The sequence below is a fragment of the Pogona vitticeps genome, chromosome Z, assembly GCF_051106095.1.
Source record: "Pogona vitticeps strain Pit_001003342236 chromosome Z, PviZW2.1, whole genome shotgun sequence".
NCBI classification, from domain to species: domain Eukaryota; kingdom Metazoa; phylum Chordata; class Lepidosauria; order Squamata; family Agamidae; genus Pogona; species Pogona vitticeps.
The window spans coordinates 228,529-256,471 of NC_135799.1; the positions used below are offsets into that span (position 1 = coordinate 228,529).

The 27,943-nt window shown below is 43.5% G+C and overlaps 1 protein-coding gene and 1 long non-coding RNA gene across 3 annotated transcripts in view; one reads left to right on the forward strand and one right to left on the reverse strand.

The window, feature by feature from the left end:
- The first annotated feature begins 1,256 nt into the window (after positions 1–1,256).
- On the forward strand, positions 1,257–26,225 carry LOC144585100 (uncharacterized). Its single transcript, XR_013539592.1, has 2 exons — positions 1,257–4,739; positions 14,870–26,225. It is a non-coding gene; the product is annotated as an uncharacterized LOC144585100 (long non-coding RNA).
- The window catches only part of LOC140702930 (uncharacterized), a 35,911-nt gene continuing 13,443 nt past the window's right edge, over positions 5,476–27,943 (reverse strand). The window contains exon 4 of one of the 2 annotated variants that reach the window (XM_078382565.1): positions 5,476–13,941. In XM_078382565.1, the coding sequence (XP_078238691.1) occupies positions 13,195–13,941 (747 nt within the window). In that variant the 3' untranslated portion in view covers positions 5,476–13,194. The remainder of the gene's footprint in view (positions 13,942–27,943) is intronic. The other variant, XM_078382564.1, reaches the window with a different exon arrangement.

Sequence of the window (27,943 nt, forward strand, 5' to 3'; positions counted from 1 at the left end):
TATATATATTTATATAAGCGGGAATCCAGACTTCACGCTTTGATTTCTCAGCCATGTTGTTATGTGCTCTAAGTAACGGGTGCCTCTGTCGCTTATTCGGTCAAATTTTATCCACATAAGGAACCATGGAGTTTGTCTGTTGTTTCCTTTGGATCTTCTCAAATCTTACTCCCATGTGAAGTGTGTGATACAAAGGGAAATTCCCCCATCCCTGAAGATTTCAACATTTCATATGTGCTCCATTGTCACTCAAACCCTTTCCACATACCACAGACTTATAAAGTTACTCCCACGTGGTTTTTTTTTTTGATGTATCCTTAAGTTTCTGCTCATGACAGGGTCTCTACGGCTAAGGCAGAACCCTTTCCTTTGCTCTAACAGAGGTTTATCCAATTCAGGTACCAGTATGCAGACAAACAATGAAACAAGAGTCCATTAAAGTAAAGAAAAAATTGTATTATAGCCGTAGTCATACAGAGTTGTCTTAGTTCAGTCCGTTGGTCCTACACAATAAAGCATTCAGTATCAGTCCATTTCCCATAGCATACATCCAGAGTCCATAGCAATATCCAGCATCGTAAATCAGTTCTGCAGAGTAGCTCCTTCATCTCGCCTTGTTCAACCCAAAAAAGTGCTCAGAGGCTGTTAAATTTATTGCCCCTAGTGGCCAATCAGAGATTAGCTTCTCCAGCATTTTGTTTCCACAGCTGGGTTAAATCAAACTGGTCAGCTAGTTACTTGCACAGCTGAAATAATTAACTGGATTCTTTCTTACAAACTTTTCACAAACTTTGTTTATCCGTTCTTACAGGGGTATTCTAGGCCTGTCAGGTCAGATGGAAGCTGTTCCCACATTAAGACATAAGACATAAGACATAAGAAATTTATTTGTCATTGCGCTCACAAGTGGGTGCAACGAAATGAGGTGCTCTTCCCCAAGGTAAAACTGGACAACACCACTACCAAAAAAAGTTAAAATATACACAACTCTCACCATCCAAATATAGATACCCCGTTTTCTCTCGGCAATTAAAATTCTTTGCATTTCAAAGGTTTCCTCTTTGTATGAATTCATGGATGAATAAAAGATGACTGCTTTTATGGAAAGGCCTCCTATATTCCATGTACAATGGATGCTCTACTTACGAACGTCCCTAGCTACGAACGATTCAACTTATGAACTGCTCCGTTCACAAAATTTTGCCTCTACTTGCATATGGAGCTTCAAGATGCGAATGGGAAAAAAATGTGGGGGAGGGGGGGAAAGTGCGAAATTTGAACATTCAGTTGATCATTGGCCAGCGAAGAGGCTGTTTGTCTGCAACATCGCTCATCCAAGCGGTTAGAGAGTGGATAGGGAGAGAATCTTCAAACTGCCTGGTACTGCCTGGTCCTGTACTGTACGGACTGTATTTTTTTGGCTTTTTTATGTTTTTATTTTTGGCTTTCTTTTTTTAAACAGACTGCCTATTCTGGGTGAGTACACTGTATTTACTGTACTGTACAGGGTTTTTTGCAGCGTAGTGGGGGGTAGGGCTAGGTGGGGGGTTATATTTCTGTGCCCTGACGGGTCTTGCAGTGTGGATTTAAAATGTGAAAAGTAGACTGTAATATTAAAATTAAATGTGAAAATTAGACTGTAATTTTAAAATGTAAAATTATTTATTTTTGCATTCTGTGGTTTCTAGGGTTTGTGTACTGTGACCTCTCTGTTGTTTTAAAATACTGTATGTGGGTTTAAAATGTGACTCCACAGTATTTTTTTTCCTTTGGGGATCTGTTTGCTGTAATCATGGTTGCTGGATGTTGATGCAGGCAGGCGGGCTTTAAAATGGAATTTAAAATGGAGTCTACTGTAGACTCAAGGCTTCCCCCCCACCCATTGTCTCGCTATGCTGGAATAATGGTTGCTGGATGTTGATGCAGGCAGGCTTTACAATGGAATTTAAAATTGAGTTTTAAAATTGAGTCTACTGTAGACTCAAGGCTTCCCTCCCATTGTCTTATCACTCTCTCCCTCTATGTTCTCTTTTTTTGTGATGAGGAGTTCTGTGCTGGAATAATGGTCGCTGATTGTTGGTGCAAGCAGGCTTTAAAATGCAGTTCAGACTCAAGTCCCTACCCCCTCTCCCTCTATGCTCTCTTTGTGATGAGGAGTTCTGTGCTGGAATAATGGTTGCTGGATTCTGTGGCTTCTAGGGTTTGTGCACTGTGGAGTGCTGAACAGTCATGGCTCCAAAGAGAGAACAGAGCAAAGGCAAGAAGTGCATCATCTCCATTGAAACGAAAAAGGAAATCATCAGAAAGCATGAAGATGGCATGCGTGTGACGGAACTGGCTGCTGAATACAAGATGGGGGAAGTCAACCATCGGCACCATATTGAAGAGGAAAGATGTATCGAAAGACATTGATGTGGCAAAAGGAGTCACAATCTTATCAAAGAAAAGGCCACCCCTGATTGAAGCAGTGGAAAAACTTTTACTGGCCTGGATCAACGAGAAACAGCTGGAAGGGGATAGCATCAGTGAAGCCATGATCTGTGAAAAAGCGAGGAAGCTGCGGAGTGATTTAAAGGAAAGAAACCCCTCTGGAAGTGAGCGCAAGAAGAATTCAGAGCCAGCAGAGGGTGGTTTCAAAAGTTCCAAAAGAGAAGTGGCATCCACTGCGTTACAAGACATGGGGAAGCTGCAAGTTCTGACCATGATGCTGCAGAAGCTTTCAAGGTGGAGTTTGTGAAATTCATCAAGGAAGAGGACTACCTCCCCCAGCAAGTATTCAACTGCGACAAGGAAGGAAGAGAAAATGCAGGGCCACAAACCCATGAAGGACAGATTGACCCTTTTGCTCTGTGCCAGCACCACCAGCGATCTGAAAATCAAGCCTCTGCTAGTGTACCACTCCCAGACTCCTTGCCCATTCCAGGGAAAGTCAACAAGGCCACACTGCCTGTCATGTGGAGGGCCAACGCAAGAGCTTGGATGACAAGGCAGCTGTTCATGGAATGGCTCTATGAAGTCTTTGCACCCGCTGTCAAGAAGTATCTTTTGGACAACCAGCTTCCTGATAGGTGCCTTCTGCTGATGGACAACGCCCTGGCACACACCCCATTCTTGGTGGATGATATTGACAAGGATTTCATCAGGGTCAATTTCCTGTCCCCCAACACAACACCTCTTCTGCAGCCCATGGACCAGCAAGTGATCAGCAACTTCAAGAAGCTGTACACAAAGGTGCTCTTCACCAGGTGCTTCAATATCATCAAGGAAACATCCTTGACCCTGAAAGAGTTCTGGAGGACACATTTCAATGTCCTCCACAGCATCAGATTCCTCGACAAGGCCTGGCAAGATGTCACAACTAGGACCTTGAACTCGGCCTGGAAGAAACTGTGGCCAGAATGTGCCACAAACAGTGGCACTGAGGGAACTGATTCACAGGTGGTGAGGGACATTGTCTCGTGGGTGAAGGCATGGGCTTGGATGTCGATGAAGAGGATGTAGAGGAGCTGGTTGAAGACCACGAAGAAGAGTTGAGCACAGAAGAACTTGCAGAACTGCAAACCAAGCAGCAGAAGGCTTTTGTGGAGGACCTTTCCACTGAGGAAGAGGCACCACAGGTTAGGAGTGAGGAGATCAAATCCATCTCCAAGAGCTGGACCAAGTGCCAGGAATTCTTTGAGAGGCACCACCGAATGAGGACTGTGATAGGAAGAGTTTTGGACATGATGAATGACAAGGTGGTCAGCCATTTCAGAAAGATTCTTCAGCACAGGATGAAACAGAGAAAATTGGACAGATTCTTCACCAGGATGGAGCCTGCAGCCAAGAGACAGTGACAAGGAACCCCTGGAGAAGATGCTTGGTTCATGTTAAAATGTGTTTTGTTTAAAAGTTACTGAGTTTAAAAATGTTGTTAAAATGTGTTGATTAAAAATGTGTTTTAGACTCCAAACTCTCCCCCCCCCGTTGTCTTCTCTCTGTCTTCTCTCTTTTTGTACTTAAAAGCACAAACCTTTGTCTGAGAGATCTCTGTGCCCCAGTGATGATCTTCTTTCTTCCTTTTCTATTTTCCCCATTGTTCCCTCCCTCCCTCCTTTCCTTCAATTTTTGTTACCTAAAAGGTGCTTGGTTTGGTTGAAAAGTTGCTTTTCAAGGTGTTTTGTTTAAATGGTGTTTGTGCCCTCCCTCACTCCCTGCCTTTTTTTTTAACCTAAATCATCTTAGGTTAAATGGGGGAAAAAGAAAAAAAATTCTCCTAGTGGTAGAGTATGGATTAACCGGCTTTACATTAGTTCCTATGGAAACTAATGCCTCTACTTGCAAACGGCACCTCTAGATAAGAACAAAAAACAGACGGAACAGATTAAATGGTTTTCAATGCATTCCTATAGGAAATTTTGTCTCTACTTACGAATGTTTCAACTAACGAACAGCATTCCAATACAGATTAAGTTCATAAGTAGAAGTTCCACTATATTTCTATCACCACTATGGCCTCTCCCCTGTATGACGTCTTTGATATTTACAGGTCAGACCTTCATTGTGAATTTCGTTGTATGGTATACTGTGTATATACTTACAATGACAATAAATTATATTATTATTAGGATACCTGACTCCACAGGATCCTACAGAAATTTATAGACCTCCCAGGCAAGGAGATTCTACAATTCCTCAATATTGTCACCACTGGAAGACAACTGACCCACCGGGATCCTGCCAAAAGCCCTCTCTGAGAGGTTGGTCCATCTCTCCCTTTCTTCTCCCTGATCTTTCTCCTCTCCTTTCTAACCTCTTTCTCTCCCAAATAGGAGGGTTTCTCCGATCTTCTCTCTGACTCCTTTCTGCCTCTCATGAGGTATCAAGTTCTCCCACTGTTTGGTCCAGAGATTCTCCATTCATATCCACTCCCAACCTTGTGGTAATATCCTCTCCTTCTTTAGACTTCTCCACCTTCCACTCTCTCCCTTCTTGATGGTTCCCCAAGATATATTTCTCTTCCCCCCCTCCTGTCTTATTCCTTTCTTTTTCTCCTGCACCTCTGCTGCTACCCTAATGTTCCTTTACCCAGTCGATCTTTTCCTCTGATGGACCTTCTGCTTCTCTCACTGGAACTTCCACCTTAGACACTCCAGGCTCTTTATTTCCAGACTCTCCAATCCCTTCCTTGGCCTAAACTTTTGATTCCTCACCCAGAACTATCCCTATACTCCTAGTTTTCTCTGTGACCCTTCTCCTCTATCTTTCCATTCTCCCAATGGAGGTGTCACTTCTCTGACAGGTCATATGTTCTGTCTCTGGGGCTCCATGGGCTTCTCCCTCCTCCTCTCAGGAAAGGACGGCACTTCGGTCAGGATGGGTTCAGCCCGACTTTCTTTGTCTGACGGACAGCCAGTCACTAGGCGTTTGCACCTCATCTGGGTATCTCATAGGAAGTCTTTTAATTGTTCAAGTGATTCCAGACAATTCCAAAACTTGTTAATTCTGTACAAGTTCATTTATTTACATCATTTCTAGATTCCATACTTAAATATACTAAATCCAAAACAATATGCAAGGCAGTCTTACAGGCATGAGGAAAAAAGCTGTTGGTAGAGATCTTGAAATCCAAACATTATACAGTTATACAAAAACTGCAGGCTTACTTAAAATACATCCTTGCACCACGTAAAAAGATGCAGCAACTTACCGTATTTGCCGGCGTATAAGACGACTGGGCGCATAAGACGACCCCAACATTTCCACTCAAAATATAGAGTTTGTGTGTGTGTGTGTGTGTGTGTGTGTGTGTGTACACACACACACACACAGCTATGTCTATCCCAACTGAAGTGCACCCGGCGTATAAGACGACCCCCCTGTTACATACAGCACTGATGGCACCTGTCTGTCATGGGTTTGGAGGGAAAGTTCCATCCTATGGGGAGTGGAAGGCGGGACATCAGGAGGAGGGGCTGCACTGTATATATATGTGGAGCTGGTGTGGAGAAGTTGAGAAGCTGAGGGAGAAGAAGCTGGAGTGGGAGTCTGTGTGTCAGACAGGGTACAACTGTGTGTCAGTCAGTACCTACCTGATAGGTTCAGGTTTCCAGCTAGGTAGCCAGAACTGATAGGTTCAGGGTCTGTGCGTTATTGTAAAGTGTTCTGTGTGAACCAACCTGTTGTATGTATGATTGAGACTAAGCCACGTTACAGTATCTTATTTACTTGAGCTTTTTATTTACCCTGTTTGTTATTTAAATAAACCTTGTTCTTTTATTTGTTAAAAATCCATCCCTGGTCTGTGTGACTCCTTATAGGGAATGGTTGGTGGCAGCTTAGTTAAAGTGTGGCATATCCCAGTAGGTCTGGGGTTGTCACATTGATTGGTGTCCAGCGTGTGGGATACGACTGGTCCAGTTGTCCAGTGGTCCAGCAAAGCCTTGGCAATTGTGCCCAGAGCAAGGGGGGTCTAGTCAGGGACAATCTGAGAGCGCGTAGGTAATCTTCTAGGCTTACCTCACGGGGAGGTAGGCTAGTGGAAGAACGTGTACACTCAGATTGGGGACTAGATTAGGGAGCTCTGAGGCAACCTGATTTGGCGGGAAAAGGCTGAGGCAAAGCTGTGTGAAGTAACAGTGATCTAGCCTGTCTGCTGAGAGGCCTAGCAGAGGGGGTGGATTCTGCCTGGCAACAGTTGCAAGTTAGTGCTGAAGGAACAGCAGCAATCTATAGAAGGCTGTTTCTGAGGCAAAAGGAAAAAAGTCGTCGCTTTATTTTGAGGCTTGACTTTTGGAAGGCAGCCTGTTCTGGGGGGGGGGATTATGCCCTTGACTCGAAGCCAAATGGCAGAAATGGGTGAAGTGAGAGACCCACAGGCAGACCAAGGTTCTGAGGAGGAATTTGGCTCAGTGCAGGATGAGAGCACGGGAGAACAGAACCCAGAACTCAGAAAAATGCTCCTAGCCCAACAGCATGAACTGAGGATGAGGGAAATAGAAAGGGAAGAGAAACAAAGGCAATTTGAAATGGAGGAAAGGGAAAGAGAGAGGCAAAGACAATTTGGATTGGAGAGAGAGAGAATGGCGTTTGAGCTGAAGAAGCTGGAGATAATGAATAGAAATAGTAATAACAATAATAATGAGGGGAACCCAGGGAATGGGGAAGGCAGCCTGTCTAAAACTGACCTGAAGAAATTCCCTGTGTACCACAAGGGAGATTGCCCTGAGGTGTTCTTTTCCCTCGTGGAAAGAGCGTTTGTGGACTTCTCAGTAAGGGAAACTGAGAAGATGACCATCATGCGATCTTTAATCAGTGGCAGCCTGGCAGAAGTCTATGCAGAGATGCCAGAGGAACTGCTGAAAGATTTTGCTGAGTTTAAAAAACTGGTGTTTGCTAGACATGGGATAAATGCGGAACAGCTGAGGCAAAGATTCAGGTCACTCACAAAGAAACCAGAGCAGACTTTTACCCAAGTGGGGGCCCAACTGGTGAGGCTGCTAGAGAAATGGCTGTCTCAGGAGGGGACAGAGACCTTCCAGCAGCTCAAAGACCTGATAGCACTGGAACAGTTTTATGCAGTCCTGCATGGGGAACTAAAGTTCCATGTGAGGGAAAGGAAACCTAAATCTGTGGCAGAAGAGGCAGAGATCGCAGATTTTATTTCCCAAATAAGAAAGCCCTTAGGTGCTGAGGGGAAATCGATAGGTAAACCCAAAGAAACCTACAGCAAGTACTCTCAGGGACCAGGGAAAAACCAGCAAGGGGGAGGGGCCCATGCTGAAGGGAAGCCCTCAGACATGAAACCACCAAGACCTCAGATTTTGGAGGGAAAACCAAAACCAGATGAGAAAGACTCCAAGTACAGCAGAAAATGTTATTTCTGTCAAGGAAAGGGCCATCTAATCTCAGAGTGTGAGAAATTAAAGCAGCTAAAGGGAAATTTGCCTCATGATTTGAGTGGAACCAAGCCAAAAGCTGTGTTCTGTGTCCAGAAAGAGCAAAGCTCCTTGCCATTGAGGGAGCCTGTTGCCATGGCTACTCAATCTGGAACAGTTACATCTGCTGAGCAGGCTGAGGAAAATGGTCCTCTTGTGGAGGTCAAGCGCTGCTTACTAGTGAGAACAGATTCGCAGCTGTTTGAGACCGCAGGGGTGGACGTAGGAATACTTGACCGTCAGTATAGGGGGCTAAGGGATACTTGTTCCCAGGTGACCCTGTGCCATCCAGATATTATTCCTAGGGAGTATATAATCCCAAATGAGAGCCTAAAGGTGGCAGGGATTGAGGGACAGGTGATCTCACTGCCAGTAGCTGAGGTACCTGTAAGCTTTCAAGGCTGGAGGGGAGTTTGGCGGCTAGCGATTTCATCGACTCTGCCAGCAGCCGTGCTCGTGGGAAATGACCTGGCTGAACATGTGAAACGGGTGCTAGTGATTACACACTCACAAGCTACCACGGGGACAGTTCAGGGGGGTGCTGACGAGCCCGAGACGGAAGCAGGTGGGGGGAGTTCAGAAGCTGTGGTGGAAACCTTAACCACAGACCGCAAATTTGGCCAAGAGCAAAAGGCAGACGCCACTCTCGAAAAGTGTTTTGAACAGGTGACAGACGCCCAGCTAACACGTGAAGCCCCAGCGAGATTTCACGAGAAAAAGGGAATTTTATATAGGGAGACCCTGAGGAATATCTCAAAAGGGGGAGATGGGATCAGAAGTCAGCTAGTGGTACCTGAAAAGTATCGCCCCATGATCTTACAAAGGGGGCACTCTGACATGTTTGCTGCGCACTTAGGGGTGAACAAAACACAGCAGAGAATCACACAAAATTTTTACTGGCCTGAAATAGGGAAGCAGATCAACGAGTTCTGTAAACAATGTGATGTGTGTCAGAGGCAGGGAAATAACCATGACAGGACCAAAGCAAAGTTGTGCCCTTTGCCTGTGATTGACACTCCGTTCAAATGTATAGGAGTGGATATTGTGGGACCTTTGCCCAAGGCCACAAAGAGGGGGAACCGGTTCATTCTCACCATTGTGGACCATGCCACGAGGTACCCTGAAGCCATTCCCTTGACTAACATTGAAACTAACACAGTGGCAGATGCCTTGGTGGGGTATATGTCCAGGATGGGATTTGCCTCAGAAATAATCACAGATTTGGGCGCATCGTTTACATCGAAGCTCATGAAACGATTATGGCAAATCTGTGGAATTAAACGCAAGGAAACCACTGCCTATCACCCCGAAAGTAATGGGTTAACGGAAAAGTTCAATGGGACTCTGATGCGCATGATTAGGGCTTACTTGGCGGAGAATCCAAACAATTGGGACCAGAAGCTGCAATCCCTTTTGTTTGCTTATCGATCAGTGCCACAAGCCAGTACCGGGTTCAGTCCGTTTGAACTTTTGTTTGGGAGAAGGGTGAAAGGGCCACTTGATTTGATCAAACAAAATTGGGAGCAGATCACCCAGGATGACCCACAAGACGTGACATATATAGACTCTTTAATGAATGACCTAAAGAGAAACCTAGAGCTAGCAGCAGAGAACCTGCAAGCTCAGAAGGTCAGACAGAAAACCTGGTATGACCAGAAAGCCAGGGAGAGGCACTTTAACCCAGGGGAGGAAGTGCTTTGGCTTAGGCCCTGCAGAGAGAACAAACTGCAGCTCAAATGGGCAGGACCATACAGGGTCATTTCCAAGATGTCAGATCTGAACTACCTTATAGAGCAGGAGGAAAACCAAGCAAGGAGGGTGGTACATGTGAATGCCCTAAAACCCTACTACAGAGGGGAACAGAGGGTTTTATTTGCAATAAAAGCAGCTGAGAGTGAGGAAGCTGAATTACCCTTCTGGGAGGGTAGAGGGGAAGTAAAATACAACCCAGATGAGGTAAAGATCAGTCCTGCACTCACCCAAGACCAGCAGCAAGAACTAAAAGTGCTGCTCACCAAATATCAAAAGGTGTTTTCAAATAAGCCGGGGATAGTGAAGGGAGTGATGCATCGGATCCACACAGGGGATGCACCCCCGCAAGCAGTTTCCCCATACCGAGTGACGGGACCCTATAGGGACAAGGTGCGGAAGGAGCTGGACGAGATGCTTAGGAAGAACATAATCGTCCCCTCTTCTAGTCCTTGGTCCTCTCCGATAGTCCTAGTGGACAAGCCTGATGGGAGCATTAGGTTTTGTGTAGATTACTGGAAATTAAACCGCGTAACCACTCCTGATGCCTACCCAATGCCCAGGCTAGACAACCTGATTGAAACCATAGGGGGTTGTCGGTTCATTTCATCATTGGACCTAGTAAAGGGATACTGGCAATTAAGGATTGATCCCAGGGATCAAGAAAAGACCGCATTTTGCAGCCCTTTTGGTCTCTATGAGTTTAGAGTCCTGAGTTTTGGTCTCAGAAATGCACCAGCCACATTCCAAAGGCTGATGGACCAGATCTTAGCAGGGCTCAGTGACTTTACTGTGGCCTACATTGACGATATAGGGATCTTCAGCAATACCTGGGAAGATCACCTGAAACACCTGGAGATAGTGCTGCAGAGGTTAAGTGCAGCAGGGCTAACAGTAAAGGCAAGCAAGTGTCAGCTGGGTAGCCCAGAAATAAAATACTTGGGTCACATAGTAGGGGGAGGAGTGATCAAACCCCTAGAGGCCAAGATAGAAGCCGTTCGTGATTGGCCCAGGCCCAACACCAAGAAAAAAGTCAAATCATTTCTTGGGTTGGTGGGCTACTACAGAAAGTTCATCCCGAGGTTTAGCGAGATAGCGACTCCACTGACCGATCTGACGCGGAAGAAGACTGATGACCGCATCCCATGGACCAGCGACTGTGAGGAGGCGTTCCAGAGGTTGAAGGAGGCGCTCATCAATTATCCAGTGCTGCATGCTCCAGACTTCGACCGGGAGTTCATCATCTACACCGATGCGTCTAACAGCGGGGTAGGAGCAGTTCTTTGCCAGGAGGATGAGAATGGTGACCAGCATCCAGTGTCCTACCTGAGTAGGAAACTCCAGAAAGGTGAGAGACATTTGGCAACTGTGGAAAAGGAGTGCCTGGCCATAGTCTACGCGATTCAGAAGGCCAAACCTTACATCTGGGGAAGACATTTTGTTCTGTGCACTGACCACTCACCACTGCAGTGGTTAAAGACAATGAAAACCCACAATAGTAAGCTTATGAGGTGGGCTTTAAACCTGCAAGACTATGACTTTGAAGTGAAGGTGGTCAGAGGGTCAAAGAACTGTGTTGCTGACGCATTGTCAAGAAGACCCGAAGAATGAAGACGGCGAAGACACATGGACTATGTATATTTTGGTGACCAACAGTTAAATGTACTTGTTTATTAAACATTCTTGGTTTGTATGAATAAAGGTGACTTAATGTATTGTAAATGTTAATGTTAAATGCCTAATTGATGTGTTTAACTTAGAGTTTAAGTATGGGTATTATATGTTATTGTATAACTGTTTTTGTGTGTTTTGGATCCTGGTTGTTTTTTGGTGAAAAGCACTTTAGCTTTTCCCCTACAAAACAACTTATAAAGAGGGGAGGTGTTACATACAGCACTGATGGCACCTGTCTGTCATGGGTTTGGAGGGAAAGTTCCATCCTATGGGGAGTGGAAGGCGGGACATCAGGAGGAGGGGCTGTACTGTATATATATATGTGGAGCTGGTGTGGAGAAGTTGAGAAGCTGAGGGAGAAGAAGCTGGAGTGGGAGTCTGTGTGTCAGACAGGGTACAACTGTGTGTCAGTCAGTACCTACCTGATAGGTTCAGGTTTCCAGCTAGGTAGCCAGAACTGATAGGTTCAGGGTCTGTGCGTTATTGTAAAGTGTTCTGTGTGAACCAACCTGTTGTATGTATGATTGAGACTAAGCCACGTTACAGTATCTTATTTACTTGAGCTTTTTATTTACCCTGTTTGTTATTTAAATAAACCTTGTTCTTTTATTTGTTAAAAATCCATCCCTGGTCTGTGTGACTCCTTATAGGGAATGGTTGGTGGCAGCTTAGTTAAAGTGTGGCATATCCCAGTAGGTCTGGGGTTGTCACACCCCCCACTTGGAGGCATGTTTTTCAGGGCAAAAAAGTAGTCTTATACGCCAGCAAATAGGGTAAATTTACCTAATAAAACACTGAATTTAAAATGCAAACAATATTAAAACACTGATGCTCATACTCTAGAAAGACAGAATACATCTTCAGAACACTTCAAACATCCTAAGAATACAATAATAAAAATAAAAAAAAAATCATTTTTCATGAAAGGCATGGAAAAATATTTAAACTTCAAAAATAAATATATACAAAGTTTTAAAAGCACTATTTGGCTATAAGTGTATTGTTAAGAAACAGAAAATTTTATTCTCACCCAGCTGTTTGTAAAATCCATTGGTGGCTGTCAATGCCACACTGTTATCTTTCCGCTCTTCCAAGGAATCTCACCCAGCATCATGAAACCAAAGATCTATGTTTCTCCGTTCCTTTCTAATAACACTTTGTGTGAGATCTCCCCTAATATTTATATCCCTTTGTTCTGCATAAATCAGCAGAACCAAATCTTCCCAAGACTTAGATTTTCCAGCCTCTGAGAAGCTCAGATGTTAAGGATCAAAGGATTTGGTCACTTCCGACCCAATGCAGTCCAGCATCCAAAGAGACCGGAGATCGAAAAACCAACCTTTCCACTCCTTCCAACAATCCCTGCCATGACAAAGCAGTATACCCTCAATATAATAGCATAGAAACGGCTGGTTCTTCATAAATAATACTATATATGTATAGTTCTTTATAAAAAATAGGTAATACAAATTCATTGGCACCCTCTTTAAAATCCAATTACTGTTATTATTTAGGAGGATAAAGACATATAAAACAAACGACAGCTTCTCTCTCTTCACTACTTTTCTTTCATCAGTTAGCCTTTGAACATCCATCCTTTTCTCTTTTTACAGTATTTTTGTAAAAGGTTCCACTGTACAATATATGCTTATTCTCATTTTTTTTAGCAGAAAGTTCCATGTCTATTTTGTGGTATCACTCTGTTAATGATAGAAGTAAAACACTTAATAAGTGGCATTTCAAAATGCACTCCATTTTTTCTCTTTTTCTCTCTGTTTTGCATTGAGTCAGCTTTTGATTGCTTAATCTTTCCACTGGAAACCAGCACAAAACCGAATAAGCTGCTTATGCATTTTTAATTATCAGCTCTGAATAACCCTCTTTCCACATTCCATGCATTTCTATGGTTTCTCCCCAGTGTGGGTCCTTTGATGTACCCTAAGCTGAGCACTGCGATGAAAACTCCACATTCCATGCATTTATGTGGTTTCTCCCCAGTGTGGGTCCTTTGATGTACCCTAAGCTGACCACTGCAACAAAAGCTCTTTCCACATTCCATCCATTTATGTGGTTTCTCCCCAGTGTCGGTCCTTTGATGTAACCTAAGGTCACCATTCTGACTAAAGCTCTTTCCACATTCCATGCATTTATGTGGTTTTTCCCCAGTGTGAGTTCTTTCATGTGATCTAAGATGACAACTCTGACTAATGCTCTTTCCACATTCCATGCATTTATGTGGTTTCTCCCCAGTGTGAGTCCTTTGATGTGACCTAAAATGACTGCTGTAACTGAAGCTCTTTCCACATTCCATGCCTTTATGTGGTTTCTCCCCAGTGTGAGTTCTTTCATGTCTCCTCAAATTACTACTTTGACTGAAGCTCTTTCCACATTCCAAACATGGATACAGTTTCTTCCCAGCATGTGTTCTTTGATGTCTACTGAGGTGACATGCAGTTACGTGGTTTCTCCCCTGTCTCTGTTCTTTCATGTGAAGTCCATGCATGGCCATTCCTATTTTCAGTTCTGTTTTCTTGATTGATTCTGAGTTCTGCCCAGGTTGCCCCAGATGGTGCTGGGCAATTCTTTTTCTCCTGTCCATCATCTGATAGATTAGAAAAAGAAGAGATACAATCACTTCCAAAATCTGCAGGAATAAGGAGCTATGTATTCCTACTCCACCTGAGTCATGGGTGAGAAAGGAAAGACAGCCAAAAAGGTGAGGAAACAGAAACAGGGAGGGGATGATGCCAGGCCGGAGGATGTTCCTTTGGCCTTAAAATTGGAAGGGCTCTTCACTGGGACCTTTTGGAGGGAGGAGTTGTGAAGGAAGGATCATTTCCTCACCCAAGTAATTACATCAGATTCAAAGCATATTAACTTTTTTCCTTCTCAATTTTTCCCCAATGATTGTACTTACGTTTGCAGAAAATTAGAAAGGAATTTCTCAAAGTTGATTAAAGAGGAAACAAATATTTGAATTAAATGATTTTTAAAGAAAAAATGAATAACAAGTAGGGAAAGGACAGTGTTAGAAAGGAAGTGTAAAAGTGGATGAATGCAGCTAGATTATTAGACTCAAGAACTGGTAAAGAGCAGTTAGTGGTAGATGCTGGGAACTGACAAAGTCTGCAGAGATTATTATTCAGAGGGCGAAGAGAAAGGACAGGTCCACGAAAAGGATGTCATGTAGAATTTATAAAATGCTATTGCGGGTAGGGAATCATCAGGAATTTATGAAAACAGGATAGGAAGCAGAGAAGGTCAGGGAAATAGGTACTGAGGTAATAGAACCTTAGAACTGCAGAGCTGGAAGGGAAGTGAACTCTGAAGGTCCAGCTCCAGAGTTAGGTATTCAAACCAATGTCTATGGAAAGGGGTTGTCGTGGATTGGATTATGTGGCTTAAATCTTGTACTGAGAATGGGATATGTAACGGGGAACAATGTAAAACCATTTTGGTTCTCTGTAGAAATAATTTCTGCATGCTGACAGTTTATTTTTCCAGAAGTATATGAGAACGTTTTCTTGTAGGCCTGAAGAGGACATTCCTAGATAAGAAGAATGGACATTTGTTGTGGCATGGATGCAGATGTGCTAAGACAAACAACACCTGTTACCCATGGGAAGAGGAGAAAGCAGAGAAGAGAGAAGATAATGAGGGACTGTTTACCTGACTTCATGCCGTGATTGGATGACAGCGTGAGAGATGGAGAAAGGTGGTTCCAGCGAAGCTTGAAAAAGGAACTTTTACTATGGATATTATTCCTTCATTCCTTCATTCAGTCTTTGATTCATTCTTTCATTCATTCTTGATTTTCTCATTTATTCATTCCTATGGATTACCTTTTTGGACTATTTTTAATATTGTAGTTTTTCTAGGTCTGTTTGCCTGCTGCTCAGTGCAGGTAAAGGACTGGGCAAGATGTAGGGAAATTTAGAAGAAGGGGGGCTCTTGCCTTTTGCCTACCCTTAAATAGCTTTTTATATATTTTTATGGATTTTTAGGATTTTTTGTGGTTTTGTATTTTAAATGGATTCATTGCTTCATTTCTATTTTGTAACACGCCTTGAAAATGGTAACTTGCTTGCTTATGCATTAAAATGACTTTATATTGTGAATCTCAATATCTTTTTAAATAAAATAATAATTATAAAAATCAATTGGTTTCTTGAACAGTGGAGCTGCCTTAGCATTACTCTGGGTGGAAATTTAGGCATTTACACTACTGAGTCCTAACCTGATTGAGCATAGTGAGTCTAATGACTACAAAGCTCATGTGTTTTTGCTTTTTGATTTTTCCTAAAGTGACAGAAGTGTTCTTTTTCAGGCAGACTTGTAAGCAAGAGTTTGGGGCAGGCCTCGCGGGTGTTACCAGGACTCAACCCAGCTGAATGAGGGTGCACAAGCTTCTAATTACTCTCTGTCCGAAGGGTCTATCATTCCTTAGGGGAGCTGATCGCTTACGGGGGGAAGGGAAACATTTGATAAACCACATCTGTGAGAATAAAAGCAAAAATTTAAAGATTGAAATTCAGAAGGTATTTGACCCCAGCTAAATTAAGTATTACAAATTCTAAATGCTGAATATTACAGTTGTACTTCGGTTTACGAAATCAAGGTGTCCTCCGGGACATTACGTCATGAGAAAAATACATAAACCGAAACGCGGGTTGCCATAGCGATGGTGGTGGCACTACAAACCTCCAGGTGCAGGGACACTTCCTTCACAAAGTGAAAGAAACGGGGGAAAAAGACATTTAAACCGAGGCATTATTTCAAACTCATTTCCATTCAAAAACCAGAAATTATGTAAACCAAGGTAAACCATAAAATGAGACACTACTGTACCTCAAAGGTATTGTTCTTGGAAGTGCTACCTGTTAAACGCACAGGGCCAGCTATTTATTTATTTATTTATTAAATTTATACCCCACCCATCTAGACCAAAGTCTACTCTGGCAGCTAGCAATAAAAAAGGAGTAAAAAGAAGATAATAAAATAAAAAATAGCAATAGTAATATAGTTCAAGTTGGAGCGAAAAATTTCAAGTGATGACAGGAGGGAAAGCCTGCCTAAAGAGTCAGGTCTTACGTTTGCTCTTAAAAACACCTAGCGAGGGAGCAAGACAAATTTCGGAGGGCAGAGTGTTCCAAAGGCGAGCGGCCACTGCCAGTTTCTTGTAATGAAAGGGTATCCAATGCAAGGCAGCCAGAGTGGGGGAAATATGCTGATATTTTCTCATCCCACTGAGAAGTCTGGCCACCGCATTATGCACCATTTGAAGTTTCTGCGTCAATTTCAAAGGTAGCCCCACGTAGAGCACATTGCAGTAGTCTAATCTCAAGAATACAAGCACATTCACCAGCATGGTGAGCGCCCCAACATCAAGATAAGGATGCAGCTGGGCAATCCACCACAGATGGAAATAGGCAGAGCGGACCACAGACGCCTCCTGGGTTTCTATGGTCAGCGCCGGATCCAGGTGGACCCCCAGGCAGCAAACCTCACTCTTCGTGGTGAGAGTCACTCCCCCAAAAGAGAGGGAGTTTCCCAAACCCCCAATGAAGGGGCCAACCACCCTCAGGAGCTCCATCTTGTCCGGGTTCAGCCTCAGCCCATTCTCCTGCATCCATTTCAATACAGCCTCCAGGCAGTGCTGAATGGACGGAACGGAATCCATTGTGGTTGGAGAAAAGGAGATGTAGAGCTGGGTGTCATCAGGCAGATGGAGCTCAGGGGTCTCCACACATGAATGAGACGGTGGTGTCAAGAGGAGGGGTTTAGCTTCATTTGGCACTCGGGAATATTTTGGGACAAGCCGGGCTTGTACAAGAGGGACGGGCTTCACTTGAATGAACACGGAACTGAACTGCTGTCGCATAATATTAAAAAGGTGGCAGAGCAGCTTTTAAACTGAATCCTGGGGGAAAGCTGACTGGAGCCAAGAGGTGTTCATTTCGGGACTCCTCATCTCTGTGAAATGAGTGTGGAGAGGATAGAGAAAAACAAAGTGATGACAGTGTAATAATTAGGACTGGGAGCGTGATGGGATGGGATTGTTGGTCGACTGGAAGGAGAAGCAAACAAGCCGCCCTTCTTGGGGCCCCCGAAAGGCAGGTGCTTTTAGGCAAATGCCCAAAACATCTGAGTAAAGATGAGAGAACTGGAACATTTTATTTATTTAACTTTTTTATTTATCTATCTTTTATTTGGAGGATAGATATAAGATTCACAGCGTGGCCATAACAGAAACCTGGTGGGATTTGGAGAACCAGTGGGATTCCACAATCCCAGATGATAAACTCTAGAGGAGGGACAGGGAGAGGCATGTTGGAGGCGTGGTGGCCATCTTGGTCAAAGAAGGGATAGAATCCTGCAGAAATGGAGATGGACGATGGGTCTGACTCCATCATAGGATCACTGTGGGTTAAACTGCCAACCCCAAGGAGCAATGTGATAGTGGGTTGGGGGAGTTGCTATCATCCTCCAGATCAAAAACTTGAGGGGGAAATGTTGGGAAAAATTTGAGGGGAGGGAATGATATGCGGAGAGAAATCAGGGAGGTGTCCAAAAGGGACAGGATCATAATCATGAGGAACTTCAGTTATCCTCACATCGACTGGGCTGAGACATGCTCAGTTCAAGAAGGAGAGACCGGGTTTCTTGACACGCTAAATGACTACATCTTGGAGCAATTTCTCATGGAGCCCAACGGAGGACAGGTGACTCTGGATCTAATATCATGTGGTGCTCAGGACCTGGTTAGGGACAGGGATGTCACTGAGTCGCTAGGGAATAGTGACCATGCTGTCTCCAGACACAAAAACCCTTGATTTATGAAGGGTGGATGTTCACCAGATGAGGAAGCTAGTTAGAAGGAAGTTGAAAGGGAAGGTTAAGTCTTTTTAAAACAACAATAGTAGAGGCTCAGCGGAAGTGTATAATGCAAAAAACTAAGTCCCATAATGTGCCAGCATGGATAAGGACCAGAGTTTGGGAGGTTTTAAAGGGCAAGGAGGGGTCCTTCCCTAAATGGAAATCCTTCCCAAATAAGGAAAACAAACTCTGGCAAAAGAAATGTAAGAAGATGAGACAGACAGCCAATTCATGACTTATTGCTGTGGAACATATGACCAGCAATATAAGGGGGAATAATAGAAGCTTCTTTAAGTATGTTAGAAGTAGGAAACCTGCCAGAGAAGCGGCTGGCCCTCTGAATGGTGAGGGAGGGAAAGGGGGACTTGGAGATGGCAGAGAAATTAAACTAGTTCTTCACATCTTTCTTCACGACAGGCAACTTTGGGCAGATTCTGCTGCCCAAATGGCCCTTCTTGAATAATGAATTAAATCAGATACAAGTTACTCTATTCACACCACAGGTGTCACCAGGAGGTCTTCTCCGGAGGCCTGGAAATGGTCAACAGGGACTCAAATGGAAAGGAGCCTTTTTCCAGCAGTAGAGGCGGCAGAAAAAGAGATTCACACCTTGGCTGAATTTCTATAGAAGTCTTCAGGAGCCATAGATCTCTTGGAGAATTGGCACAAACATCGCTCCCTAAAAACTCAGTTAAGGAAGTTTATAAAAGAAAAAAGGCAGACATTTATTTGGGAGCAACGGAGGAAGCTCCAACAGGCAGTGACCCAGAAAAACAATAAATTATTTTGGGCTATCGTGGCCGGCTCCTCCAGGCTGGAAGTACAAGATCCTGCCATAATATCTCCACCAAGATGGGTCCAAAATTTTTCAGACCTTCTTTTTGACAAAGATAGTGCTGTTAGACCTTCTACACTCTTTGCTCTCTGATCTTCCTGTTTGGCCACCAGTAACCATAGAAGAAACCAAACATCTAATCACTCAATTACAAGCCAGAAAAGCAGTCGGCCTCGATGCCATCCCACCGGACTTACTGAAATGCGAACTGGACTGGTAGACTTCACTCTTTGCTTCCCTTTTCACAGCTAGAGATAATACTGGGATCTCGCCAAAATTCTGGACCACTGCAATCCTTGCCCCATTTATAACGAAAGGGGACCTGCACCTCCCAGAAAACTTCAGAACTATCAGTTAATTATCAGTGACTGGGAAACTCTATGTAAAACAGCAACTAATTAAACTTAATTCCTGGAATAATAATCAGGCATTGCTTGGCCCTGAGCAAGCTGTTTTCAGGAAAGCTAAGGCCACAGTAAATGAACGGCTAAATACTTTAGCATCTTATTAACAAAACAATTAAGCATGAAAATTCTAAATTGTATGTGGCTTTCCTTGACTTAAAGACAGCTTTCAATTCAGTAGACAGAGAGTTTCTCTGGGAAAAAACTTGAAAACATGGGCAAAGATAAAAGACTCCTTTCCCTCATAAGAATGTTATACAGTGGGGTCTCGACTTGCAAACGGCCTGAGGTACGAACTTTTCGAGTTACGTACTTCTCCATCCGAAAAAATCCATTTTGACTTGCAAACGGAGAATTGACGTATGAGCCGAAAAGTGAAAAAAAAAGTGGGAGAGCTGGGGAAAGCGGGAAATTCAAACTGCTCTCGTTCGTCCATTGGCCAGGGCATTGCCTAGGACCAAGTAAGGGCAAAAAAGTGGGGAGAGGTGGGGAAAGCGGCAGATTCAAACTGCTTTCATTCATCCGTTGGCCAGGGTTAGAGAGAACAGTGCTGTAGCCTGCTTCCTCGCTTGTCCCAGCGGTTACAGTGCTGTATTCAGCGAGTCTGCCTGGTACAGTACCGGGCTGTTTTTTTTTTTTTTTTAATTTTAAATTTTAAATTTTTTCATTTTTGACTGTATTTTTTTTAAGCAGAAAGGCTGCATGTTCTGGGTGAGTACTGTACAGTAATGGGCTTTTTGCAACTTGGTGGGGGTGGTTAGGGCTAGGTGGGGGGGTTAAAGTATGTTTCTGTGCTCTGATGGGTCTTTCCGTTTTGCTGCTCTTTTTAATTTTGCCCTTTGGATCTGGGTAAACGTGTTGTTAGACTCCAAAATGAATTCTTTCCGTTTTCCTTCTTTTGCCTTTTTAAAATGAATGCTTTTCATTTTCTTGGCTTCTTAATTGTGCTGTGTGATTGAAGGAAACATGTTGTTAGACCCCAAAATGAATGTCTTCCATTTTTCCTGGCTTCTTAATTGTGCTGTGTGATTTAAGGAAACGTGTTGTGAGACTCCAAAATGAATGCTTTCCTTAGAATCTGAACATTTTCTACCCATGATGCATGCATGTTTTTCCCCTTTGAATGCACTGGAAAATGGGAAATGGAAAATGGGCTTCTGATGCTTGCTATGCTGGATGGCATGCTGTAAAATGGGCAGCCTGGCAGGGAGGGAGGCTTTAAAATGCAGTTAAGACTCAAGTGTGAAGTTAAAGTTTAAGACTCCATTCTTTTTTTCTTTAAATCATGGAATGTGTTGCTTTCTTGATGCAGGGTTTGTGCACTGTGGTGAGTTGAACCATAGTCATGGCTCCAAAGAAAGAACAGAGCAAGCCCAAAAAGAGGCTCATCTCAATTGAGACTAAGAAAGAAATAATCAGAAAGCATGATGAAGGCATGCGTTTGAGTGAACTGGCCACTGAGTATAAGATGGCAAAGTCAACGATTGGAACCATCCTGAAGAAGAAAGATGTCTTGAAGCACATTGATGTGGCAAAAGGAGTCACCATCATAACAAAGAACAGGCCACCCCTGATGGAAGTGGAGAAACTTTTGCTGGTGTGGATCAACGAGAAGCAACTGAAAGGGGACACCATCAGTGAAGCCATGATCTGCAAAAAAGCAAAGAAGCTGCACAGCAACTTGTTGGAAAGAAACCCCTCCGGAAGTGCAGCGCAAGAAGAATTCAAAGGCAGCAAGGAGAACCATATGGAAGGAACAGTAGGCCCCCAAGATGCTCAAGGGCCCAAGAGTGAACAAACTAGGATTATTTACACCCAACTACGTGATCAGTGTCTCCTCTCAGCTAAATCCAACCAGACAATTTTCAGTAATCTGCATGATCTAAAGAAAGAAATCGCTGATACTAAAGCAATACTACAATGCATTGCTGACATGATAAAGTTGGGGATTTTAAAAGCAGCACCCCCCTCAAACCCTCAGAATACTGAACAGAGAGGACTTCAGGCAAAAAAGGAGCTGGGTACAAAAGATCAAACACACAAAGATAACTCCCTAGCCTTTAAAGGTCAGAGTTACCCACAGTTATCAGAAAAAGCAACTCAGGACCGAATGCCCATCTCTGGGAAGACCCCAAAGGTCTGGGCTGACCCATGAGTGAAGAGAGGACACAGAGGGACCTGACCTAACATCCTCTAATCTAGAGCTAATAACCATAGATGAATGGTGGGGAAACACCCCAGAAGAACCCTATCCCCAGCATCCACTTGCTGTGACAACATGCAAGGAAAATATACAGATTAAAAAACCCCAATGGTCAGCAACCTCAGACAGTGAAGGGTCCACCCCTGCTGAAAGCCCATCACTCAAGCCTGTGAACCACATCACCATCTACAACTGGCCACTAAGAAAACCAAATGGCACCTGGGCCTCCAACTCAGAAGTATTGCGGACAATAACAGAAATTCTGGGCACGGATTGGGATGCTCAAATGAACACAAAATGTTACTGCATCTATCCCAGCAAGCCCGGGCAATTAAGAGGCAGGGTGCACTTGATCTTCACCAACAGTGAACAGGCCCATCATTTTTGGAGCCTGTTATACAAGTTTGAAAAAATAGCAGTATCATTCAAATGGGGAATACATACAACTTACTCAAATATCAACCTAAGACCGATCACAAAATTGGACACCTACAAACTAACAAATACATCCAGAGAAATTCAGGTTCCAGAACAAAGAGATGGCCCCACAGCCGCTTCCATAAGGAAGATAACAGCCGAAAATCCTAGTTATGACCTCTACAGAGATAAGGCTGAAGCTTCCACCATTTACAACAGATCACCTCCCAAAACCAAATCAGATGGCAGAGGAAAGGAAACGCAGATCAATGTTGCAACCTTTCCAAACAATATCCCAATTAACAAGCCTCGTGATCTTGCAAGCAAAATAAAAAACCAGAGTAATCAGGTGAAAATGCTCTCAAGGCCAAGGCATCTTTCAAAAGGTATTACATCCTCCAGAAAAAATAGAATATACCATCCATACAAAGAGAAGTTACATCCAGCCTGCTCGATGGGAACTATTTCCGACTCCACCTCCGAGTGGCATATGGGCAATAGATATGCCCCTTTAGTAGCTTATCCCCAGAACTGACTATTGGAAGGCAAAAAATATAAACATCTTAAGAAGCCTTTGTCCAGGAATATTGCATGGGGGGAAAACAAACAAAAAGTCCAACTCCACAAAGATACCACAGTTCCAAACGCAACAACGACTACCTACCTGGGTAGAGCTGAAAGATATTCCTTTAGCAGAGACACAAAGAAATCAAAACAACAAAGACTGGGCCCGTAAAGTTTATCCTTTTCCCACACCAGTTGCTCCCCTCACCTACAGAGGATGTCAGTCATCAGATGTATCCCTGCCTGCTCTGGAGAAGCTAAAGTTATACAAGGAAGGGAACCCTATTAAAATGCTCTCTGCCACAAGAGGGGAAATGACCCCAAAGGCAGAACAACTGAACATTCAGGAGCGAAATGAGGCAACAGACACTCAAGAATCGCAGTGTGCTCCAGAAAGCAACCAAAAATCTGCATCTAAAATTGAACTTTTATCATGGAATGTGGCAGGTTGGACCAGATGTATCTCCCAAACCCATGATACTCCTTTCTTTCGTAGCAAATATGACATCATTCTTTTGCAAGAAACTTGGTCTGACAAAGATATAATTCTAGATGGTTTCAACTCTTTCATGGTAAAGGCAATCCCAGGGCGTGGACCGGGGAGACTTAAGGGGGGACTGAGCATCCTGGTATCAACGGCTCTGAAAGTAAAATCTACGATGAAACCCCCCCTGAGACAGCTGGCCATGGCAGTAGTACTTACAGGAAGTATGAAAACCCTATTGATTATTAACATATACTTACCTCCCACATCCAGAAAAGCTGAAATAGAAGGAAACTGGACAGACCTTGAAAACTATGTAAGAGAGCTTATCATGGAACATCCAGATGCTTTGGTCCTGACTGGTGGGGATCTAAACGCCCGTATGGGACCAGATGATGACTATCTGGGAACCAAATTCAAGATGATAGCCAACATAAGAAATGATAATGTGGGGACCCTGAATCAGGGGAGGGCATCTAAGGACCAACATGCAAATTATGCCGGGGCCTGTCTGTACAAATTTGCCTACAGACTGGGCCTCTCAGTTTTAAATGGCACAATCACAGGTGATACTCCAGGAAAATACACATTTATGGCAGCAACTAAAGCTAGTACAATTGACTACATCCTGGTGTGCAGGGGACTCCTTTCCATGGTCAAAACTCTCCAAGTACTTCCTTACATGGAGGGGGATCATTTCCCCCTACATCTAAGTTTCCACCTAAACATCAGAAACTTAGACACAGAACCAAGATATCATACTGAAATTACAGCACTAGAAAGAGTGGGTTGCCGAGTAAGATGGTCACCTAAACTGGCACAAAATTTAAAACAACTTTTAACTTCGAAAAATCTGATTGATGCCCTTAATCCAGTAAGAAGCCAGACAGTCCACTGGAATCCCATAGATAAATATGAAATTCTCCTACAACAATTAAAGCCACATCTCGTCCATTCATATAGCAGAAACCTTCAGAATTCATATAACTGATCCAAACCTTGGTTCAACCAAAGCTGTAAGGCAGCAAAACAATTAGTTAATCAGACATACCAGGAATACCTGAGAGCAGAAGACCATGTCAAAAAAGAGGCCCTCCTAAAACTACTGGTACATAAGAAAGAATACAAACAGCAGATACATCACAGTAAAAGAGAACACACGAGAGAACTATGGAGGAAGGTGATTGAAGCAGCAAAAGCCAAAAATCCATCCCTTTTCTGGAAACTAATCTCAGGCAGACTATCAGAGCCCAAACACCCATTATCCTCTTGTATTCCACCAGATAAATGGGTATCCCACTTTACAAGTATGTATGAGGAGGTCATTGTACCCCCTTCTCCACTAATGCTTGGAAGCGCTCCCAAATGGCCCCTGGCGACCCCAGGTGAAATAATAGCTCATATCGATTAGTTAAAAAATGGAAAAGCCCCAGGCCTTGATGGCATCCCACCAGAACTGCTAAAAGAAAACAAGACATGGTGGGGCTCCTTTCTAGCACCTCTCTTCACCCATATTAATGACACAGGCCAAATCCCAATATCATGGAAAACGGCCACAATGGTCCCATTTTATAAGAAAGGGAAAAGGGAAGATCCAGCCAACTACAGGCCAATAAGTTTGCTGAATATTATAAGCAAACTATATGCAAGGCACCTCCTAGACAAACTCCTGGAGTGGCTCGAAGTAGAAAATATCATTGGGGCAGAACAAGCAGGCTTTCAGCCAGGGAGATCCACAATAGAACAATGCCTAATTATACAGCATCTTATAGAGAAATACTCAGCCAAAGGAGTAACATCACTCTATGCCGCCTTTGTGGACTTTAAATCAGCATTCGATTCTATATCGAGAACACACCTCTGGGACAAACTATCAAACTCATCTATAGACAAAAGACTTCTATATCTAATCAGGGCCCTACATGAAGAAACATACCTGAGAGTCAGGTGCAGCAGACAGGGACACCTCACGGAATCTGTGCAAACACACAGAGGTGTTAGGCAAGGCTGCCTACTGGCACCAGCATTATTCATATTTTACATAAACGACTTATCAAGCTGGCTTAACACCGCCGATCTCCATTCACCTAAACTTACAGACAGAACAGTGCCAGCCTTACTCTATGCTGATGATGCAGTAATTCTATCCAGAACCCCCATAGGGCTGAGGAGGGCACTTAAGAAGCTTGCCTCATACTGTGAATATAAATCCCTAACGATTAACTATAAGAAGACCAAGATAGTCGCCTTTGGACAGAGACCCAAGAATCGGTCATGGCAAATAAATGGATAAGGCTAGAAACAGGATGCCTTAAAGTAGAAGCCTGGATTAGAATTCAATCTATATATATGTGGCTAAAGGGACAGTTAAATCCAAAAGGCCTATTTTCCTTGTTATTTAAATATAACTATCAATCTAAGTGGGTTAAATCGGTCCAGGGCTACTTGGGGAAAATTGGCCTCTCACCTCAGGCACTTATATCCTCTGGAATAGAGCGGGCAAAACAAATAGTTAAACAAAGAATAGAGGACAATGAATATCAAACAGACCTTTCTAGCATCCAAAATATGGCAGCAAGGACTTACATCAAAAATTGTATGGTACCGGCCAAATACTTAACATCTTTGGAAATTAAAGGAATTAGAAGAGCCTTTACTCTGGCAAGGTGTTTGGCCCTCCCCTCTGCTGTACTAGAAGGGAAGTATAAAAATACCCCTTTTGCTGAAAGGTTATGCTCCTGCCACCTGAGGGAGATTGAGACCATACAGCACATGTTCTTCACCTGCCCATTGTATGAAGCAGTGCGAAAAGAGACTATAACCCCCTTAATAGATAGATTGCCAGGACGTTCGGAGGGGAAAAGGCTTGAGTTCCTTCTCTCAGATGCTGATGTCCAGATCACCTGTCGGGTTGCGAGGTTCTGTGTAGCAATTCTTCGATTGCGGAAGTTAAATACCAATTAGATTGCCGTTCCCAGTTGTATGTATGCCAACATGTTCTAATGGAATACTGAAAGTTAGAAATTTTAAGGTTTTATAAGGTTTTATACTCATGTGACTGGTCTAAGGACTGTAAATAAACTATTGATTGATTGATTGATAACTGTGCCTGGAAACTGTTTGATACTGTTTGATACTAAATAACTATGGACTGACCCTATCTGGATGTTATAAAGAACTTGACAGTGTTTGCAGTAGCAAAAATATCCGCTTACGAGACTCTGGGTCGACGTGTTATCTGTGTGGAGGAGGAAACCCCCTCCTTTTTTTCTTCTTTGTTCGCTGAAGGGAAGCTTTTGTTAAGTGGATTTATATGCACAGAAAGGTTGTGTGGGGAAAGGTTGACACCTACTGGAAGAAAGTGGAATATCACCGACAATTACATTGTATTTGACTGACTTTTCAACCTTTGCATCAAGAAAGGAACGAAATTATGGATATATTGAGGTGGGAAAGGCATGGTTTTTTTACTAATCCCAGAATTGTTTTTACTAAGTATGATACCCGATAATATAGATAAGTCAAAGGAACATATAGTTATATACATTATCACGGCAGCCAGAATTATGTATGGTAGAAATTGGAAAAGTTTGACGGTACCGGAACAAGAAGATCTTATTGAAAAGATATGGGAAATAGCCGAAATGGATATATTATCAGAAGTCATGAAAGATCAACCCCTGCATAAGGCAACAGAAAGATGGGACTTATTCAACAAATGGACTGAATCAACAGGCAGTAGCTAAACAATATATATTGAAATGAGAACTTTATATACAAGGCAGAAAAGAGTAAATAGAAGGATACAAAATTTGATATGGCAATAAGTATAGATTGGATATTAGTATGGTATTGTCTCCCCTCTTCCTCATAAATCCCAACTCCCTTTTTCCTTTGTCACCCCTCATGTTAAAATTTAAAAAAATTATTAAAAAAACATCATCGAGGAGACGTCCCTGACCCTGAAAGAATTTTGGAAGACACATTTCAATGTCCTCCACAATGTCAGACTCATCGACAAGGCCTGGCAGGATGTCACAGCCAGGACCTTGAACTCTGCCTGGAAGAAACTCTGGCCAGAATGCATCGCAGACAGTGCCACGGAGGGGACTGATTCACAGCTAGTGAGGGACATCATCACCATGGGTGAAGGCATGGGTCTGGAAGTTGACAAGGACAACGTAGAGGAGCTTGTGGAAGAACATCAAGAGGAGCTGGCGACAGAAGAACTGGAAGAACTGCAAGCCAAGCAGCACAAGGCTCTTGTGGAAGAGCATTCCACTGAGGAAGAGGAAGTGCAGGTAAGCAGCGAGGAGATCAAATCCGTCTGCCAGATGTGGACCAAGTGCCAGGAATTCTTTGAGAGGCACCACTCAAACAGGACTGTCACAGGAAGACTTATGGACATGGTGAACGACAATGTGGTCAGCCACTTCAGAAAGATCCTTCACCACTGGAAGAAACAGACCACATTGGACTGATTTTTCACTAGGATGGAGCCTGCAGGAAAAAGACAGCGAAAGGAACCCCCTGCAGAAGATGACCCAGAGGAGGGCACCTCACAGTGATGTCCTCCAGGAAGAAGGCAACGAAAGATAAGTGGGTGGGTGTGTGGCTTCCACACTCCTGCCCCTGTGCTGAAGAATTCTCTGGGTCAGAATGCTTGCTTGCAAAGCCCGGGTCAAGGTGTGAGTTCCACCCTGCAAGGTGTGGCTTCCACACTCCTGCCCCTGTGCTGAAGAATTCTCTGGGTCAGAATGCTTGCTTGCAAAGCCCGGGTCAAGGTGTGAGTTCCACCCTGCAAGGTGTGGCTTCCACACT